Genomic DNA, 19,828 nt, shown 5'->3' on the forward strand with positions numbered 1-19,828 from the left:
AGATGTAGAGGTGGAGGTAGAGGTGGGGGTAGAGGTGGAGGTTGGGGTAGATGTAGAGGTGGAGGTGGGGGTGGAGGTGGAGGTGGGGGTGGAGGTGGAGGTTGGGGTAGAGGTGGAGGTGGGGGTGGAGGTGGAGGTGGAGGTTGGGGTAGAGGTGGAGGTGGAGGTGGGGATAGATGTAGAGGTGGAGGTGGAGGTGGGGTAGAGGTAGAGGTAGAGGTGGAGGTTGCGGTAGAGATAGAGGTGGAGGTGGAGGTGGAGGTTGGGGTAGAGGTGGAGTGGGGGTAGATGTAGAGGTGGAGGTAGAGGTGGGGGTAGAGGTGGAGGTGGAGGTTGGGGTTGGGGTAGAGGTGGAGGTGGGGGTGGAGGTTGGGGTAGAGGTGGAGGTGGGGGTAGAGGTGGAGGTGGGGGTGGGGGTGGAGGTTGGGGTAGAGGTGGAGGTGGGGGTAGAGGTGGAGGTGGAGGTGGGGGTAGAGGTGGAGGTGGAGGTGGAGGTTGCGGTAGAGGTGGAGGTGGGGGTAGATGTAGAGGTGGATGTAGAGGTGGGGGGTAGAGGTGGAGGTGGGGGTAGATGTAGAGATGGAGGTGGGGGTAGAGGTGGAGGTTGGGGTAGAGCTGGAGGTGGGGGTGGGGGTGGAGGTTGGGGTAGAGGTGGAGGTGGAGGTGGGGGTAGATGTAGAGGTGGAGGTGGAGGTGGGGGTAGAGGTAGAGGTGGAGGTTGCGGTAGAGGTAGAGGTGGAGGTGGAGGTGGAGGTTGGGGTAGAGGTGGAGTGGGGGTAGATGTAGAGGTGGAGGTAGAGGTGGGGGTAGAGGTAGAGGTGGAGGTGGAGGTGGAGGTTGGGGTTGGGGTAGAGGTGGAGGTGGGGGTGGAGGTTGGGGTAGAGGTGGAGGTGGGGGTAGAGGTGGAGGTGGGGGTGGGGGTGGAGGTTGGGGTAGAGGTGGAGGTGGGGGTAGAGGTGGAGGTGGAGGTGGGGGTAGAGGTGGAGGTGTAGGTGGAGGTTGCGGTAGAGATGGAGGTGGGGGTAGATGTAGAGGTGGAGGTAGAGGTGGGGGTAGAGGTGGAGGTGGGGGTAGATGTAGAGATGGAGGTGGGGGTAGAGGTGGAGGTTGGGGTAGAGCTGGAGGTGGGGGTGGAGGTTGGGGTAGAGGTGGAGGTGGAGGTGGAGGTGGAGGTGGGGGTAGATGTAGAGGTGGAGGTGGGGGTAGAGGTAGAGGTGGAGGTAGAGGTGGGGGTAGAGGTGGAGGTGGAGGTGGAGGGGGAGGTTGGGGTAGAGGTGGAGGTGGGGGTGGAGGTTCGGGTAGAGGTGGAGGTGGGGGTAGAGGTGGAGGTGGAGGTTGGGGTAGAGGTGGAGGTGGGGGTAGATGTAGAGGTGGAGGTAGAGGTGGGGGTAGAGGTGGAGGTGGAGGTTGGGGTAGAGGTGGAGGTGGAGGTAGATGTAGAGGTGGAGGTGGAGGTGGGGGTAGAGGTAGAGGTAGAGGTGGAGGTTGCGGTAGATGTAGAGGTGGAGGTGGAGGTTGGGGTAGATGGGGAGTGGGGGTAGATGTAGAGGTGGAGGTAGAGGTGGGGGTAGAGGTGGAGGTGGAGGTGGAGGTTGGGGTAGAGGTGGAGGTGGAGGTGGGGGTAGATGTAGAGGTGGAGGTAGAGGTGGGGGTAGATGTAGAGGTGGAGGTGGGTGTAGAGGTAGAGGTGGGGGTAGAGGTAGAGGTAGAGATGGAGGTGGAGGTTGGGGTAGAGGTGGAGGTGGAGGAAGACCATGAACAAGGAGAGTAATATCTGATGAAATTCAGGCGACTGTGGTGGACCATGTGGTCAACCATGGTTTGTCCTTGAGAGAGGCTAGGAAGAGAGGGCAGCCCAATCTGAGCCGCTTCACCGTAGCATCCATCATCCGGACGTTCCAAAATGAGAATAGGTACGTACTGCAGACATTGGACCTACAGTATCTAATACTTGACAGTAGTACAACATAAAGCACAGTAAAGACTATAGATTCCAATACATACTGTAAGGGGAAACAAAGTAAATGTTTCATGTATTACTGTATGTATGAAATTGGGAGCTATACTACTTTGTAACATGTTTATCTTGTATACTGTATTAGTGTAGTGTTTACCGTACTGCATGCTATTTTGTTTTTGTAGAACTGAACGCGTCTATTTACAGACGAACAGGAGTCTGCCATTGTGCAAATGGTAGTTGAAAATAATGCCATAAAACTGTGAGAAATCCAACAACAGATTATTGAAAACCCTGCATCCTTAAGAAACACCATCTTCGGATGAAGCAAATCTACGGAGTCCCATTTGAAAGGAATTCCCAAAGAGTGAAGGATAAACGGTCTGAATATGTGCAAGTAAGTAATGTGCTAGTATTATACTCTTGAAACATTACAGACTCATTGATGTTGCCAGTGAACTTTACTATACAGCAATTACAGTATTTATTGTCATTTCAGAGAATCATGGAGTTGGATGCAAGTACCATCCCTCAGGAACTCATATTCATATATTTTTATGTACATATTCGTATTCATTCCTTTACACTTGTGTGTACAAGGTAGTTGTTGTGGAATTGGTAGATTACTTGTTAGATATTACTGCATGGTCGGAACTAGAATCACAAGCATTTCGCTACACTTGCATTAACACCTGCTAACCATGTGTATGTGACAAATACATTTGATTTGATTTTCATAGATGAGGCTGGATACAATTTAGCGAAGACGAGGAGGAGATTTGATTTTCGCAATGGATCATTTGTTTCTTGACATGATTTAGATTTTACAATGTTTTTCACTGTTTCTTTATCTATTCTGTACAATTGATCTAACATACAATACAGTAATACAAATAGGCCTATTTTTCTTCCTTTGCATATGCAAAATATATTGACTTTATGTTAGCAATTTTACTGTATGTATGCTTACAGTATGCTGTTTGACATGTACTGAGTCTTGTTGAAATATAAAACATCGATTTTTGCATTTGTGTTCCTTTCTTGTTTGAGTACACACAAACAATATACATTATAACAACAAAATCTTAGTCTTTACACTGAAATAGGTTCTGATAGTAGTGTTTTGAATACAGACTAATGTAACATTAGTGTGATCTCGGTTGTCACTAAGTTTGATTCATTTGATGTCTAACTTGTAAGTTTCAAGTCATTGTAAATAATACTTTTTTTCTAAACTGACTTGCCTTGTTAAATAAAAAATAAAGAATATATAATGGAAAGAGCAACTGTTCTTATTGTTTTGTATACTCAGTGTACATAGAATTGGGGGTTTTTCGCAATGGTCGCGAGGTGGTTCACCACATTTAAGCTAGTGTATATTCCTCAACACGGATTTATGTTTATAAACTGTGAAATTAGCATTGAGGAGGTGTTCGTTGTCACATAGTCACATTAGAGCCAAGTTTATGTCTCAGAAAGAATTATCATAACTATTTTAATGCTCCATTTTATGACTTTTATAACCAAAAGCATATTGCAGTAATACTGTTTTTGGTGTTTTATGAAAGTGTCGCCAAGTAACCTCTTATCTCAATATAATTTGACATAGAAAGGGTGAGGATCATGAAATAAAAAATGTAGTATACCATACTACTATCCAATAATAGACTTGCATGACAGTTTAATTTCTTATCCTAAACAGACCTTTTGCTCATGAGAAGATGTATGCTTTACCATGACCCTGCAGAGGTGTGTGTGTGTGTGTGTGTGTGGTGTGTGTGTGTGTGTGTGTGTGTGTGTGTGTGTGTGTGTGTGTGTGTGTGTGTGTGTGTGTGTGTGTGTGTGTGTGTGTGTGTGTGTGTGAGACATCTACTGCTCTGTACAGACTACTGGCATTGATAACCCTGTAATAGATTAACAGCTCCTATTGTAACCTTTAAAAGGAATAGACCAACAATGCACTGATAATCAAGAGCTGATTAGAAGATAAGATATTTTTGTATTATTGTCTTTATATAAAGCCCTGCCACCACATCCTACATACTTGTTTGTCCTCTAGTCTAAACAGCACTGAAATGCACAAAAATGCCAAATTACAACTTGCAGTGGACGTTATCCGAAATTTTCCATGAAGTCCCTCAGATAGTGTTAATTAAATGAGGATTTTACATATTGCAAAAATACATTGTATGTGGTGCTTCGCAAGGTGCAGAATTGCTAACTTAAAGTGCTTACCGATCTATACTGAACAAAAATATAAACGCAACATGCAACAATTTCAAATACTTTATTGTGCTACAGTTCATATAAGCAAATCAGGCAGTTGAAATAAATACATTAGGCCCTAATCTATGGATTTCACATGGCTGGGCAGGGGTGCAGCCATGGGTGGGCCTGGGAGGGCATAGGCTCACCCACTGGGGAGCCAGGCCCAGCCAAACAGGATTATTTTTTCCCCACACAAGAGCTTTTTTCCAGACAGAAATACTCCTCAGCACCACCTCAGATGATCCCGCAGGTGAAGAAGCCAGATGTGGAGGTCCTGGGCTGGCGTGGTTACACATGGTCTGGGGATGAGAGGCCGGTTGGACGTACTGCCAAATTCTCTAAAACAACATTGGAGGCGGCTTATGGGAGAGAAATTAGCATTTAAATGATCTGGCAACAGCGCTGGTGGACATTCCTGCAGTCAGCACTCCAATTGCATGCCCCCTCAAAACTTCAGACATCTGTGGTATTGTGTTGTATGACAAAACCGCACATTTTAGAGTGGCCTTTTATTGTCACCGGCACAAGGTGTACCTGTGTAATGATCATGGTGTTTAGTAAGCCTCTTGATATGCCACACCTGTTAGGTGGATGGATTATCTTGGTAAAAGATAAATGCTCACTAACAGGGATGTAAACAAATATGTGGTCAAAATTTGAGAGAAATAATATTTTTGTTGCTTATGGAAAATCTCTGGTTTCTTTTATTTCAGCTCATGAAACAAGTGATCAACACGTTTGCGTTTATATTTTTGTTCAGTATGTTTAAAATATTTGTTGTCTTGTGCACTTCTAGTATGATTAGAAGTGGAAATTGTCAGGCTGATAGTGGCACATGCCTGATTGACAGCTTGACAGTGATCCTGTATATGCCCTCAGTGGAGTGTTCACTCATTGTCTGTAGGCATAAACAACCTTTTTACTGGCAAAACATAATCTTCATAGTGCTGCTATCAGAAACTCTATCACGAGGGTATAAAAACTTACACATGAAAACTGCATCTGACACTAGGGTTACTTACAGCCTCAAATACTCCAATGCCAGTGTTACACTTCTCTTATCCCATCTTATCCTTATCTTATTCTCTGACACCACAATATTCCAGTTAAGATCCCACTTCTGACACCAATGTTACATATTGCCCCAGATCCCACTTCTGACACCAATGTTATATGTTGTCCCAGATCCCACTTCTGACACCAATGTTACATGTTGTCCCAGATCCCAATTCTGGCACCAGTGATGATGGCATTGCAATAGGTTAGTAAGTGTTATGTCACCGGCTAGTCAAGACCCTTATACAGAGGTCAAAATCCCACTTCTGACACCACTAAAGACTTGCATTTCAAAGTGTAGTACTTAAAAAGAACATTTAAAAAAATATGTAACACATATGGAATCATGTAATAACCCCAACAAAATGTTAAACAAAATATAAATATCTTTGAGATTTTGATATTCTTCAAAGTAGCCACCCTTTGCCTTGATGACAGCTTTGCACACTCTTGGCATTCTCTCAACCAGCTTCATGAAGTAGTCACCTAGAATGCATTTCAATTAACAGGTGTAACTTATTAGAAGTTAATTTGTGGAATATCTTTCCTTTTTAATGCGTTAGAGACAATCAGTTGTGTTGTGACTAGGTAGGGTTGGTATACAGAAGATAGCCCTATTTGGTAAAAGACCAAGTTCATATTATGTCAAGAACAGCTCAAATAAGCAAAGAGAACAGTCCATCATTACTTTAAGACATGAAGGTCAGTTAATCCGAAACATTTCAAGAACTTTGAAAGTTTCTTCAAGTGCAGTCGCAAAAACCATCAAGCGCTATGATGAAACTGGCTCTAATGAGGACCGCCACAGGAAAGGAAACCCCAGAGTTACCTCTGCTGCAGAGGATAAGTTCATTAGAGTTACCAGCCTCGGAAGTCGGCAATTAACTGCACCGCAGATTGCAGTACAAATAAATGCTTCACAGAGTTCAAGTAACAGACACATCTCAACATCAACTGTTCAGAGGAGACTGCTTGAATCAGGCCTTCATGGTCGAATTGCTACAAAGAAACCAATACTAAAGGACACCAATAATAATAAGAGACTTGTTTGGGCCAAGAAACAAGAGCAATGGACATTAGACCGGTGGAAGTCTGTCCTTTGGTCTGATGAGTCCAAATTTTAGATTTTTGGTTCCAACCGCCGTGTCTTTGTGAGACGCAGAGTAGGTGAAAGGATCATCTCCGCGTGTGTGGTTCTCGCCGTGAAGCATGGAGGAGGAAGTGTGATGATGTGGGTGTGCTTTGCTGGTGACACTGTCTGTGATTTATTTTGAATTCAAGGCACAATTAACCAGCATGGCTGCCACAGCATTCTGCAGCGATATGTCATCCCATCTAGTTTGTGCTTAGTGGGACTGTCATTTGTTTTTCAACAGGACAATGACCCAACACACCTCCAGGCTGTGTAAGGGCTATTTGACCAAGAAGGAGAGTGATGGAGTGCTGCATCAGATGACCTGGCCTGACCTCAACCAAATTGAGATGGTTTGGGATGAGTTGGACCGCAGAGTGAAGGAAAAGCAGCCAACAAGTGCTCAGCTTATGTGGGAACTCCTTCAAGACTGTTGGAAAAGCATTTCAGGTGAAGCTGGTTGACAGAATGCCAAGAGTGTGCAAAGCTGTCATTGAGGCAAAGGGTGGCTACTTTGAAGAATCTCAAATATAAAACATATTTGGATTTGTTTAACACTTTTTTGGTTACTACATGATTCCATATGTGTTATTTCATAGTTTTGACGTCTTTACTATTATTCTACAATGTAGAAAATAGTCAATATAAAGAAAATCCCATAAATGAGTAGGGATGTCCAAACTGTTGACTGGTAGTGTATATATTTATATACTTTCCCATTTGAGTGAAGAACAGAAACAGGGTATCCTTCATCAGCATTTATTGTATTATTTGGCACACAAAAGTAAAATGCATTCTGTGTTGCAACTGCAGTCTATTGTGGTATTTTGGACTCAGTAATTGCAGAATAACTGCAGTGTACTAGTTATACTGCACTCTAACTGCAGTTACACTGCAAAATTACTGCAATCTTTTTTCGCAATTGGAAAGACCTAATTTAAGCATAAATGCCACATCGCTAGAGATTCTTTTTCCTTCTCAATACTTGAATCATCCAAGAGCATTTATTTTCTGCAGATTGTTTGAGGACTCTAAATGTGGTAGGTTAATGCATAATAAACAATTTGAACTGAATGCAATCACTCTAAGAGTGAACGCTCTCTCCTCTCTCTCATAACTATGTGGTAAATCAAAATTATAGCTTTTTCACAGTGCCTTACCGAAATAGAACAATAACTGTCTGGCAGGCCACCGGATTAGGACTGACTCAAAACAACACGTGCTTCAATAAATTCAAATTGACATCGCTTCATTTCACAGCTCTGACCTTTATCATTAAGCTGATGTTCTCAGTTGCTTTGACAACCGTGGAGCTGTGCAGCACAGGTGAGCAAAGGCTTCTATAATCAGTCATGAAAGTGCCGGCGGTGTCACCTTTCAGAGTTTGCGGGAGCTATAAAAAGAGCCAACTGAAATAAGACCGAGCAGCTGACTGAGAGCACAGCACACTGATGACGAATTCAAATCTCTCAACCCTCTTTGCTGTGTGCACCTCAGCAAAGCAGACACTGAGGGAAGATATAGCCCAACCTCGGTCATATCTGTAAGAAACCCTTTTTGAACGGTTTGAAAGCCGTGCCTGGACAAAAACAGGAAGACTGCACAGTCTGTATAAGATACCTTAGGTGACAGAATATATTGGATAATGCAGATTTGAGTTATATTGTCGATAGTCATGGATCAGCCATTAATCCACATTCACTAGAGAGTTTCCCCAGGATATAGGCTGTCCATCTTGTTAGGATCAGCAAGGATTGCATTGAGAATTGTGCCATTCCTGTACCACATGTACACTGTAGCCAGGAGTTTTTGTTAAGGGCAATATATTTACACTGACAAACTGCAACTTTGTCCTCTCACCACACAGAGGACTTGCCTGGTTTGAGTGGTATTTCATTTATAGCTCAATGCAAGGGCAGAAGTGAATCTTCAGGACATTGCTGACTGAGTTGACTGATTGAGCTTTGCTCGAGTCTACATCAAGTTAGTGATTTAATTTGAACTGTAGATGAGATCGACACGCTGTTATGGGTTCTAGCAAGTTATAGCAAGTGCCAAAGTCACTGAGGTACTGAAGTTCACTCTGTCTAGACGTTTGTGAAGATTGAACATTATGAACAACAGCCCACTCTCCTTTCACGAAGACAATGAAGTGATATTGTTTTGATTAATATAGGTGGCATTAGGCCTTTATTAATACAAAAAGAAAACAATCATGAATATATGTGATGCTGCTTGCACGTGTCACATACCACAATGCATATCAATGACAATTATTGTTTTCCATCAATATAGCATACCCATTCGACTTTCATCAACCCTATTTTTATCTAACAATAGCAGGCCACAGGAGAGGTTTTGGAGATCCAGTTGGCAGTTTTAATTCAATTGGTCTAACATTGGGCTACATTATCTAAATTAAGTAAGAGGTTGATTTAAAACACAAACTTACTTCTTATTCTTCATTTGCATAGTTACACATATGAATGAGAATTTCAATACAAAATACGCTAATGTACTTTCATCTAAAGTATATGTATCACTACACAGACAACAAACAAATAAACAAAATATTGGTGCCAACGAATAAAAGGATGTGCCTTATTGCAGGCTACAATCCCAGAATCAATGTAGCTGGTCATTTGCTAAGAACAGCGACAATGCCTGGATGGTGATCTCAAGAAAACATTGGCACTTTTAGGAAATATTTGGCAGGGGGTTTGGCAAAAGATAATAATAAAGTGACTACACATTTTTGTCAATTATGTAGCACACATACTTCAATGACAATATTTTCCTGTGAACTAGTAAGAAACAATTCAACTACCCACCACTACCTATTGTACTTCTCTTTACTCATTGACATCAATACATTGGGCTCAAATCAATCTAATCCACATTACTTAGGCTTAATGCAGTAGTATATTAACATACACTTTTCTTTGTGGTTGAACATGAATTACTGTAGGTCTACAATTTAGACTCAGCCCACAAATATGTGAGCACAGCAGAATGTACATTTCCCTTTGGATAGTTGATGCCATTATTAACATAACAAATGAAAGCAATGTATCTCTAGGTTATCAAAAGAAGGGCATAAACATGCTGTAAACTGTATTCAGAAAGAAATGACTTTGAAATGACTTTGAAATATTAGGTTGCTTTGTAATCTTTATACACGTGTTACCTTTTCTGTCGAAATTCTCACATTATTGCACAGAATTACATCAGTGCTCAAAACCTTCTAGTGCCATCAATGTTACAGGTACACCTAAAGCCATTTACATGACTTAATGCTTTCCTCAAATATATTTTTTTATTTTCTTAACACTAGTGCACTACACAATAATACACACTACGATCTAGTTATCTTCAGACCACTGAAATTAAATTCACAGCACATAGTTCATTTGAAAAATGACATTTAACTCTCAAGCTTTGCATAACCTCCTTGTAATAAAAAAGCATTTTATTCTAGGCTAAATAGTTAGTGTGCTTTTCACCATATGGTTACATTTTGATTCAACATAATCTTCAACTGTTATTACGATGCGTCTGCTTGTTAATGGCAAAATTAAAAGTAACCTACTGTATCTTGTCTGTAACCTTGCCACAGAACCCATTGTAACCAAATGGTCAATCCTTGTTGGATTTTGAAACACACAGAACCCAGTCTGTCATTCATAACTATACAGTAGTTTTGTATCTGTATAGCTTTACTTTTTCAAACCCTTCAGAGTCCAGCTGAGATCTGTGTTGACCAATATCATGATTACGGTTATGCTATGTACAACATTTTACATTCAGGTTTAAGATCAATATCATACACAAACTTCCTCAACATTCAGAATCATCTCCAAGGTACTTCGCAATCTCTCTTTTCTCCTTTCAGTTGAACTCTTTTCCCTTCCAAACACTTTGTGGAAATTCATTTCTAACTTGCGAGCGTTTTTTCTTGACTAGTCAAAGAAATCGGTTAGCAACCAAACATCTGGGAACAATTTGTTTTTGTGTGTACTTAACTTTAACGCCTAAACCAACTGCAAACTCAACATAGCAGTTCATGTACATTAGTTACCAATGTGCCCAATACTTATGTACTGATGCCCCAAACAACCCCTGACCTGAATTCATCCCAATATATCTTTCCATGAAAATGTTACATTTGACACATTTCTCTGTGTTCGTGTGTGAATGTGTCCACGTACATTACAACCCATATCATTAAAAACCATTCCAAAGTTGAAAATAATAACAGCCAATTTCAATGACATGTGACAGTGGGTCACTAACCTACAAACATCTGACACCCCAGAAACACAATCTTTATAGATTATCAGGTCAGTTACACAACTCTTTCCACTCCTCTGTAGAGCGGTCAGTATACACAGTACCAGTCAAAAGTGTGGACACACCTACTCATTCCAGGGTTTTTCTTTATCTTTACTATTTTCTACATTGTAGAATAATAGTGAAGACATCAAAACTATGGAATAACACGTATGGATTCATGTAGTGACCCAAAAAAGTGTTAAACAAATAAAAATATATTATATATTTGAGATTCTTCAAAGTAGCCACCCTTTTCCTTGATGACAGCTTTGCACACTCTCTCAACCACTTTCACATGATTCCATACGTGTCATTTCATCGTTTTGATGTCTTCACTATTATTCTACAATGTAGAACATTTTTAAAATAAAGAAAAACCCTTGAATGAATAGGTGTGTCCAAACTTTTGGCTGGTACTGTATATCCAACAGAAGTATCTCTTTGATTTTTAAACGGATTGATAATGTAAATTGTCTGTCGTCGATGTTGATTTGTCACAGACCATCTCTCTTGCAAGACACCGCAAGCTCTCTTCCTACCCGGCTTCACTTCCTATTTTGGTGACTTCTCGTTGTGTTGCGGCAACATGCTGGAGATCTACTTCCTGTCGTATTCGTCCTCCTTGCCTTCTTCCACTGCCTCCACAGTGAATTTCCCTACCTCCCCTATCCGGATGGCGGCCGGCTCCTCCACGGGACCCTCCCTCTTGGTTTCCCTTTCCGTTACAACCTCTGTGTAGGTTACTACCGGGGTTTTACTGACTTCCGGGCTTTTTCTTCCCTTGACTGGGGTCACCGCCTCATCGACCTCCCCGTCAGCCTCAGCTCCCTCCTGGCCCTCGGCCACGGTCCTCTCCTTCTTCAGCTTGATGCGGAAGGACTCCTTGGTGGGGGCCTTCTTGGCGATGTTCTCCTTCAGCCTCTCGCCAGAGTGTTTGATGCGCTCGCTGGCCTGGTGCATCTTCTCCCGTCTTTCGGGGGGCACCATTTTCTCGCCCATGTTGTGGAACTTGGTGCCCAAGTTGTCCTTGGTCTTGGTCATGGTCTCCTTGGAGAAGGCCTGCTTGATGCTTTCAATGCCCTTCATGCCTGACGCCTTCAAGCGGGCGGTTCTGGAGCCTCCTTCAGTCTCGTCCACTGTCATGTATTCCTCGTCTGAGGAGATGTCCTCGGGGACATCGTAGGTGTCTGGCTCGATCACCAGTCCCTCCATACCAACAGCTCCTTTTGGGGTCTTTGTCACAGCCACCGAAGGGATCTCATGTTCCCCCTAAAGAAAGGCAAATTAACTCTTTTAATGTACAATAATATGGGTTGGCTTCTTAAGTTATATAGCCAATGGTTGAGTGCACACCTGGGTTCAAATAGTATTAGTCTTTTTTTTTTTTTTACTTGATTACGTTTTTCTGGTGCAATGGAATAGTCCCAAAAATGCCAACCATGTGGCCTGAAACCAGGTCTGCTTGACTTTTCACTTTTTGGGCAATTATGGAGAACTTCTACAAGCTTTCTCTTCTCTCCCTATCAGACGTTTGGTTTTGTAACGGTTGCTACGTCTTTGAGTTTGCCCTTTGAGGTTGCAACAGTATATGTCCCGCTGGGCTATATATTACATGCCAGTAACCACTCAATACCGTGGCCAATTTTTCTACAGGGATCACAGAGGTTGGTGGAAAGATCAGTTTCTCAATGGTAGCCTAAACCACACTGTGTCATTGCAGTCCGCAAGATATGGACATATATGAGTGGGTGTTCTCAGCAAATAACTCAAGACAACTTAGCCCACAACATGAGAAACATATGAGAAACATGATCAATTATAAACCCAAGAATAGCATCGAAAGATGTGCCATTAACGAGTACTTCCAACAACCCTTTTAGTGTTAAAACTTACATTACTAGCACTATGTGATACAAGGCCTAATTCCTGAATCTCCCTGTCTATTATGCATTCCTAAAAAGTGGTAGTGACCCCCCTTCTGATGACTGGGAAACCTGCTGGGTTCTGCAGGTGACTTTGAATCTGAGACCCAATTAATTCTAATAAAGATTCAGCCACCTCCAACAATCACTCACATTAATCAAGAGGGTGAGTCGTCTGAACATGCCCAGACTCTGTGAATGACACAACAATTACACCACCAGGGAATGTGGGCCAGCATATTTTTTTCATTTTCATACGGGATGTTGCCCGACAATAATAATAGATTATTGGCTGACCGACATGGCAACCACCCATAAGATGACAGTCATTGGTCACAACCACATTGGGCTTGTGCTTCCGTCAACGGATGGTGTGCGTTCGATGCTACTTTATTCATGTTGAAATCTGACCTGATTGGTGCCTCTGTTGTCATGGTTACATAACAGCACATGGACGGATCAGGCTCACGGTACAGAGTAGGAGACTGCGCAATATGTTCTAAATTCTCTCTGTCAGTCCTACAGTAGCTGGTCATTCAGTGTCTGTATAAGATTGATGATGTCCATGTGATTGGCTTATCAGCCCTATAATGTATAACCCCAAAACAAGGGATAACGACAGCTTGACTTCTACAACAAAGACCTTGCTGCTATACAGAATACACATTACCTTGACAAATATGTTGTTACCTTGTGTTTGTTCATTCTAGCTTGGAATGAAAGTTTGGCTGTACATGCCCAATATCTATCCTCAAACAATGCCACCCCCAGAAAATCTACAGCCATTTATCTGTGTCCTATTACTGGCCCATACTGAGCTGTTGTGTCACATTTGTCAGGCTTGCCGTGCTTTGCCACTGGCAATGACTGTCTCTATAACAAACAGTGCTTGCTTCCTAGCTAAAGTTAAATGGCCATTGCAGCCATTGCTGCGTCAGAGGCAAAAGTACTATATTAGGAGATCTCTGCCCTGCTAGCCAGGCCCTCAGAATAACCGACAGCAAATCAGTCATCTGGAAATACTACACTCAGACTGTCCTATTCAGGCAAGAGGGAAATGAAGCCCCTCCTAGGGATCATCATAGAGGAAAGATGAGATTCACTAAACACTTATTGTAAAGTGTAGTATAACTATCATCTTCAGAAGCCATGTTTTAAAGTTGACTACAGAGACTGACAGGCATTTGTACTAATGGCCATTCACAATTCCCCTCAAATATTTCCATGAAAAGCTAGCCCCTAGGCCTTTAAAGATCAGTCATATATAATGATTTGCCATTACCCATAAGAGTATAAGCACTGTTTGATGAAAATGTTTATTTGGCCTTACTGATATTAGCCTATACAAACGCATTGCATAACAAACGCATTGCATAACAGATTCACTACATGGAACAACACATAGTCCCCCCAAAAAGTGTCTGTCCTCTTTCTTATATCTGAGATATAATAAAGATCAGGAAACATTTTTTTTAAACTTGTATTTAACCACTTATTTTTGGCACTAAACAGTCTCCATATACAGTACCAGTCAAAAGTTTGTATACACCTTCTCATTCAAGGATGTTTAATTATTATTTTTTACTATATTCTACATTGTATAATAATAGTGAAGACGTCAAAACTATGAAATAACACATATGGAATCATGAGTGTGCAAAGCTGTCATCAAGGCAAAGGGTGGCTACTTTGAAGAATCTTAAATATAAAATATATTTTGATTTGTTTAACACTTTTTTGGTTACTACATGATTCCATATGTGTATTTCATCGTTTTGATGTCTTCACTATTATTCTACAATGTAGAAAATAGTAAAAGTAAAGAAAAACCCTTGAATAAGTAGGTGTGTTTTGACTGGTACTGTATACTTCCATTCATTTTTTCAACTGGTACGGGGGACCCTCAAAATTAGTCTTGTGAAGCCTGTGGGCATCCTAGAGCAAAACAACCGACATGTACACTAAGTTTGGGATCACTTAGAATTGTCCTTGTTTTTGAAAGAAAATTTTAAAAAATGCCCATTAAAATAACATCAACTTGATCAGAAATACAGTGTAGACATTGTTAATGTTGTAAATGACTATTGTAGCTGGAAACAGATCATTTTTTATGGAATATCTACATAGGCGTACAGAGGCCCATTATCAGAAACCATCACTCCTGTGTTCCAACGGCGCGTTGTGTTAGCTAATCCAAGTTTATCATTTAAAAGGCTAATTGATCATTAGAAAACCCTTTGGCAATTATATTAGCACAGCTGGAAACTGTTGTCCTGATTAAAGAAGCAATAAAACTGTCCTTCTTTAGTCTAGTTGAGTATCTGGAGCATCAGCAAAATGGCCAGAAACAAATAACTTTCTTCTGAAACTCGTCAGTCTATTCTTGTTCTGAGAAATGAAGGCTATTCCATGTGAGAAATTGCCAATAAACTGAAGATCTCGTACAACGCTGTGTACTACTCCCTTCGCAGAACAGCGCAAACTGTCTCTAACCAGAATAGAAAGAGGAGTGGGAGGCCCCGGTGCACAACTGAGCAAGAGGACAAGTACATTAGACAGCAGGAGCGGTAGAGATACTCTCAATGATCGGCTATGAAAAGCCAACTGACATTTACTCTTGAGGTGCTGACTTGTTGCACCCTCGACAACTACTGTGATTATTATTATTTGACCATGCTGGCCATTTATGAACATTTGAACATCTTGGCCATGTTCTGTTATAATCTCCACCCGGCACAGCCAGAAGATGACTGGCCACCCCTCATAGCCTGGTTCCTCTCTAGGTTTCTTCCTAGGTTTTGGCCTTTCTAGTGAGTTTTTCCTAGCCACCGTGCTTTTACACCTGCATTACTTGCTGTTTGGGATTTTAGGCTGGGTTTCTGTACAGCACTTTGAGATATCAGCTGATGTAAGTGCTATATAAATACATTTGATTAGATTTGATTTGATTTGATTAGACTGTCTAGTTTGAGAAGTCCTCAACTGGCAGCTTCTTTAAATAGTACCCGCAAAACACCAGTCTCAACATCAACAGTGAAGAGGCGACTCCGGGATGCTGGCCTTCTAGGCAGAGTTCGTCTGTCCAGTGTCTGTGTTCTTTTGCTCATCTTAATCTTTTCTTTTTTTTGGCCAGTCTGAGATATGGCTTTTTCTTTGCAACTCTGCCTAGAAGGCCAGCATCCCGGAGTCGCCTATTCACTGTTGACGTTGAGACTGGTGTTTTGTGGGATGTCTCTTGGTCTGACAAACACAGCTCTAGCTCAGTCACCTTTCAACGCAGATGTGGAAGTGCGACATCGGTGGATGCAGTGGATTGAGATGCATCCAATGCTTAAACTAACAGATTTTGGGGGGATTTTTTATTGTTATGCTAATTAGATTTACGCATGGGTGCAGACATCAACTTCAGGGGGATTTAAAGCAATGGTGTTTCAAATGCCATGACTTATCTGAGAGCTAAAGGCCCCAGTAAAAATGGCGGCTTTCCAACATTGATCGCTACAGAGGAAATCACTACCGTCTTCATTCTTTGACAATAAATACATGTGACACCCACTGACTGCTGATATCAGTTTCTCGTTAGTCTAGTAAGAGGTTGCCCCAGAGCGGGGTCACGTGATTGGCAGACCCTCGTTCTTCAGATTGGCCCTAACAGTCTGCTGCCACATAAGAAGGCAGTTTATCGTGTCCCCATTGGCAGCGGGGAGCATACCATTCTCCCAGAATAGGACTCTCTGTCACGGCCACACAGCAGCTGCTTCTTTCAGTGGAAAGCACACAGAGCTTTCATTGCCCCCGGAAGTCCCTTTAACGGGAGCTATATGTCCTATTAATACAGAAGGCTTGAAGTCTCTTTTAGGCTGCCTAGTATCTATTTTCATCAAAGATATATACTATAACTTCACTCATGCCAATGTCTTAGAGTGGGGCATGTTTTTTTCCTGACTGTCCCTATGCTCTTAACTGCTAGGCTACCTGGCAGTAGTACTTGAAGGCCCTTAAATGGTACCCATTTCTCAATGCATCTAACTCGTACTTAACAGAGTCAGCGCTTTAATTTGTTACTGTCTTGAAATTGCTCTAATATCTACCAATGAAGATGTGAACCCTCTCTAATTTGCTTAAACTGTATCTAATATCCAGCGACTTAAAACTGACCTAGTACAGTATATCTTCACTGACTCGCACCACTGGCCAATAAATAGACTTGCTCAGATGATAGTTCGCTGATGTATCATTAATACTTTATACACACATAGTATCAATTGTTTATAGAGCATATTAGACCACTGAGCATAGTTTTGTTGCAACTTCTGGTACACCCATGGTGTACAATACTCACCTGCTCTGCATGAGTGCATTTGCATATTCGCCAGGTCAGAACCTGCCCGAACTTGTTGTATGCATTAGCATATCTCCCCCCGGCGCACCTTTGCCTGTTGTTTCATTACTAAACGTAAGTTTGTACATGTGTGCGTTCATACAACAGTAAGCACCGTATCATATTTTCTTAATTGCATATTGTGTCATGTTGTTTGCTATTTTAGCACACAGAGTTAAATTATTTTCTATTACTCATTGAAGCCTAATGCCCTGTAATTGGTATCTGTATAGAGAACGTGTACAGTGTTTATTCCTTTAGTGTAACCTCGGCCACGCAAGGTCTTATTACCACAAGGTATTATTTCTATAGGCTTTATGGTATCCTCTTTCGTTCATGTGCTCAGGTACATTTTTCCATTAGTTCTGTAACTTGTATGCTAATCACAATGGAGAATTGCTAGCTGTTGCTCATCATCATGGCCCTTTGGCCTGTGTATCATTGGCCTCTTTATTTGTAGCTCTGCCCTACATCCTTGTGGAGCTTTTCAGTTACGGTTTCCTTATGTAACCTAATGGTGCATTCTACAGCTGATTGTGAATGTTATCAGTTATTATTATTGCAGCTTATTATATTACTTCATGGTAATATTGTAGCACTGCATCCTGGTATTGTTTACATTGCATACTAATTACTCTTTTTATTCTGTTATTTCAGAAAACCACAAATCGTTATTGGACCTGGAGTTGCTGACATCTTTTGTCACCAAATATTGGGGCTAGCTTTTTTTGACTAGCAACATTTAGTGAACGCACACTCCACACTCCTTTTCACAGTGCATTTTTTTGACTACCCAGTTCACTACCAAGTGCAACCCAATGGTGAACACGGTTACCTGATAAATGATGACTCGGAACTTGTTACGGGTCAGCAGCTCTTCCTGTGTGGTCTCCACCTTCTTGACGCGCAAGTTCTGCTTCTCCACGCGCGTGCGCACCTCCTTGACATTGGAGCTGACCTTACGCGTCTTCTGGAGGAGCTTCTCCACGGTGCCACTGGTGGTGGTGTGGTCTTTGGCCAGCTTCAGGACATCACCCTGGATGGTCTTGATGTTGGTCTCCAGGTCCAGCTGTTGCTCCTCCATGCGCTGCTGGCCAGCCTGGACGTTGTCGATGATGCCTGCCACACGCTCCAGCAGCGACAGGATGGTCAGGGCACTGATGGGATTGCCCGCATCGTCCTCCACCCCCAGCACCTCCAGCTTGTCCTGCACGCCCGCCATGCGGTACTTCGACTGATCCATGGAAGCGTTCCTGGAAAGGCGAAAGGGAAACTTGGATGTTGGGTGAAGAAGCCGAGTGAACAACGCTGAAGTGCTGAAACTTTGATGCAAGTGCAGAGAACTTGAGGATATCTGGTTAGACTTGAGGTTTTTTGGATAGCTCCAAGACCATTGAGGTACCACCGACTACGAGACAAGAGAGGTGACTCCCTACCACAGTGACCCAACTCAGGTCTGGTGAAAAAGAGGAAGCAGACTTCTCCTACCCTTTTAGAATAGGCTGCAGGATCAAGAGGGGACCTGCAAAACAAGCGCTCAGAGGGCAGGAGATAGACTGAAAGGGGTGTGGCGTAGCCAGCTCGCACCACATAGATATAAATACTATTTTGGTAAGGTGACACTGACATTTTGGGAAGATGCAAAGCAGGGGGATGGATGGAAATCCCCTCTAGCCCACTCTGTTACTCCCCGATTAATTTATAATTTTCCATTCAACAAATGGTTGAATGGATCTATCTAGGCATCGCTTGACGATGCAGCTGTATGTCAAATTATGACTCATTTGTAGTGACAGATGGAAAGACAACGCTTTGGTCATCTGCCTTGAGTACCCATCCCAGGAATGTTGAGAGGAGTAAACATAGTAGAGCTGCCCTTTTTGAGTTCCCCAGGGCAACAAAGTCCACACATTGAGTGGCAATGAGATCAGGAGCCATTTATGTTGTCTACCAGCAACATTGTATTGTAGTGAGTGTCAAAGTGGCGCCATATCGGAATTATGAGCATTGAGCAGCTGTTGAAGTGAAGTACTTGTCTGTTACTTACTGTTCCCCTATTGATTTGTTAATGTGCTGAAATCCAAATTGTGTGCTGTTGCAAATCCCTTATTTAATCTATATTATTTGTTTTCAATATTACAATGAACACAAATCACAATGAACAACCTTATCCTATACTTGGCAAATGACTTAGCAAATGGGAAATCTTGGTGAATGGGGAATCTTTTAAGCATACAATACCACCAAATGAGAGTTTCTGTGTATGACAACATTTCCTCTACTGTCTGGTGCACTGTTCTATCATTTCATCTAAATTCCTGTGGCAGCAAAGCCCTGACAATAATAAACAGTAGCACTTTTGTCCTGCCTCTGCACCACCTGATCTCCGTACTATCCCAACTCTTCCTATGCTTCATTATATGTAGTCCCCATTTCCATGGAGGTCCAGCATCCATTGATTTCTTCTCAGAACAGTAAGAAGTCCGATAGTCACGGCCTTGCTACCTCCCGAAACCAGTGGGCTGAGACTGCCTTGAGGATCAACCTCCCTCTCCACCTCCCTTTCCCAATCAGGGTCTGGTCCCATTTACTCTCATCCCTTGGGGAGTGTGCCGGGGGGGGGCTGCTGAATCGCCTCAACTGATGCCAGCAGCTGCTTCTGCTCTCGAAAACCCCCACCCCCACCACAGCTTCTCCACTGTCTATAATTACACAGCAGCATAGTGGCTGAGCCAGTGAGCCTACCACCACCCTCAATCTCCCCTTCCATATTAGAGTAC

The 19,828-nt window shown here is 42.4% G+C and overlaps 1 protein-coding gene across 1 annotated transcript; it reads right to left on the minus strand.

Moving 5' to 3' along the window:
- Positions 1 to 8,571: 8,571 nt before the first annotated feature.
- On the minus strand, positions 8,572 to 18,613 carry cavin4a (caveolae associated protein 4a). The gene is made up of 2 exons (XM_014139138.3): positions 17,884 to 18,613; positions 8,572 to 12,014 (listed from the first exon to the last, which is right to left on the minus strand). The coding sequence occupies exons 1-2, from the start codon at positions 18,289 to 18,291 to the stop codon at positions 11,343 to 11,345; spliced, it is 1,080 nt and encodes a 359-aa protein (XP_013994613.1). The 5' UTR covers positions 18,292 to 18,613; the 3' UTR covers positions 8,572 to 11,342.
- Positions 18,614 to 19,828: the final 1,215 nt, after the last annotated feature.

This window comes from Salmo salar, chromosome 14, assembly GCF_965601325.2.
Source record: "Salmo salar chromosome 14, fSalSal1, whole genome shotgun sequence".
NCBI classification, from domain to species: domain Eukaryota; kingdom Metazoa; phylum Chordata; class Actinopteri; order Salmoniformes; family Salmonidae; genus Salmo; species Salmo salar.

What these genes read in the sequence shown, in the direction of transcription:
- cavin4a (XM_014139138.3), bottom strand. Translation starts at nt 18,291, where the DNA reads ATGGATCAGTCGAAGTACCGCATGGCGGGCGTGCAGGACAAGCTGGAG. An exon ending in TCCGAGTCATCATTTATCAG is followed by an intron (nt 12,015 to 17,883) that starts GTAACCGTGTTC and finishes GCCTTTCTTTAG; the next exon opens with GGGGAACATGAGATCCCTTC.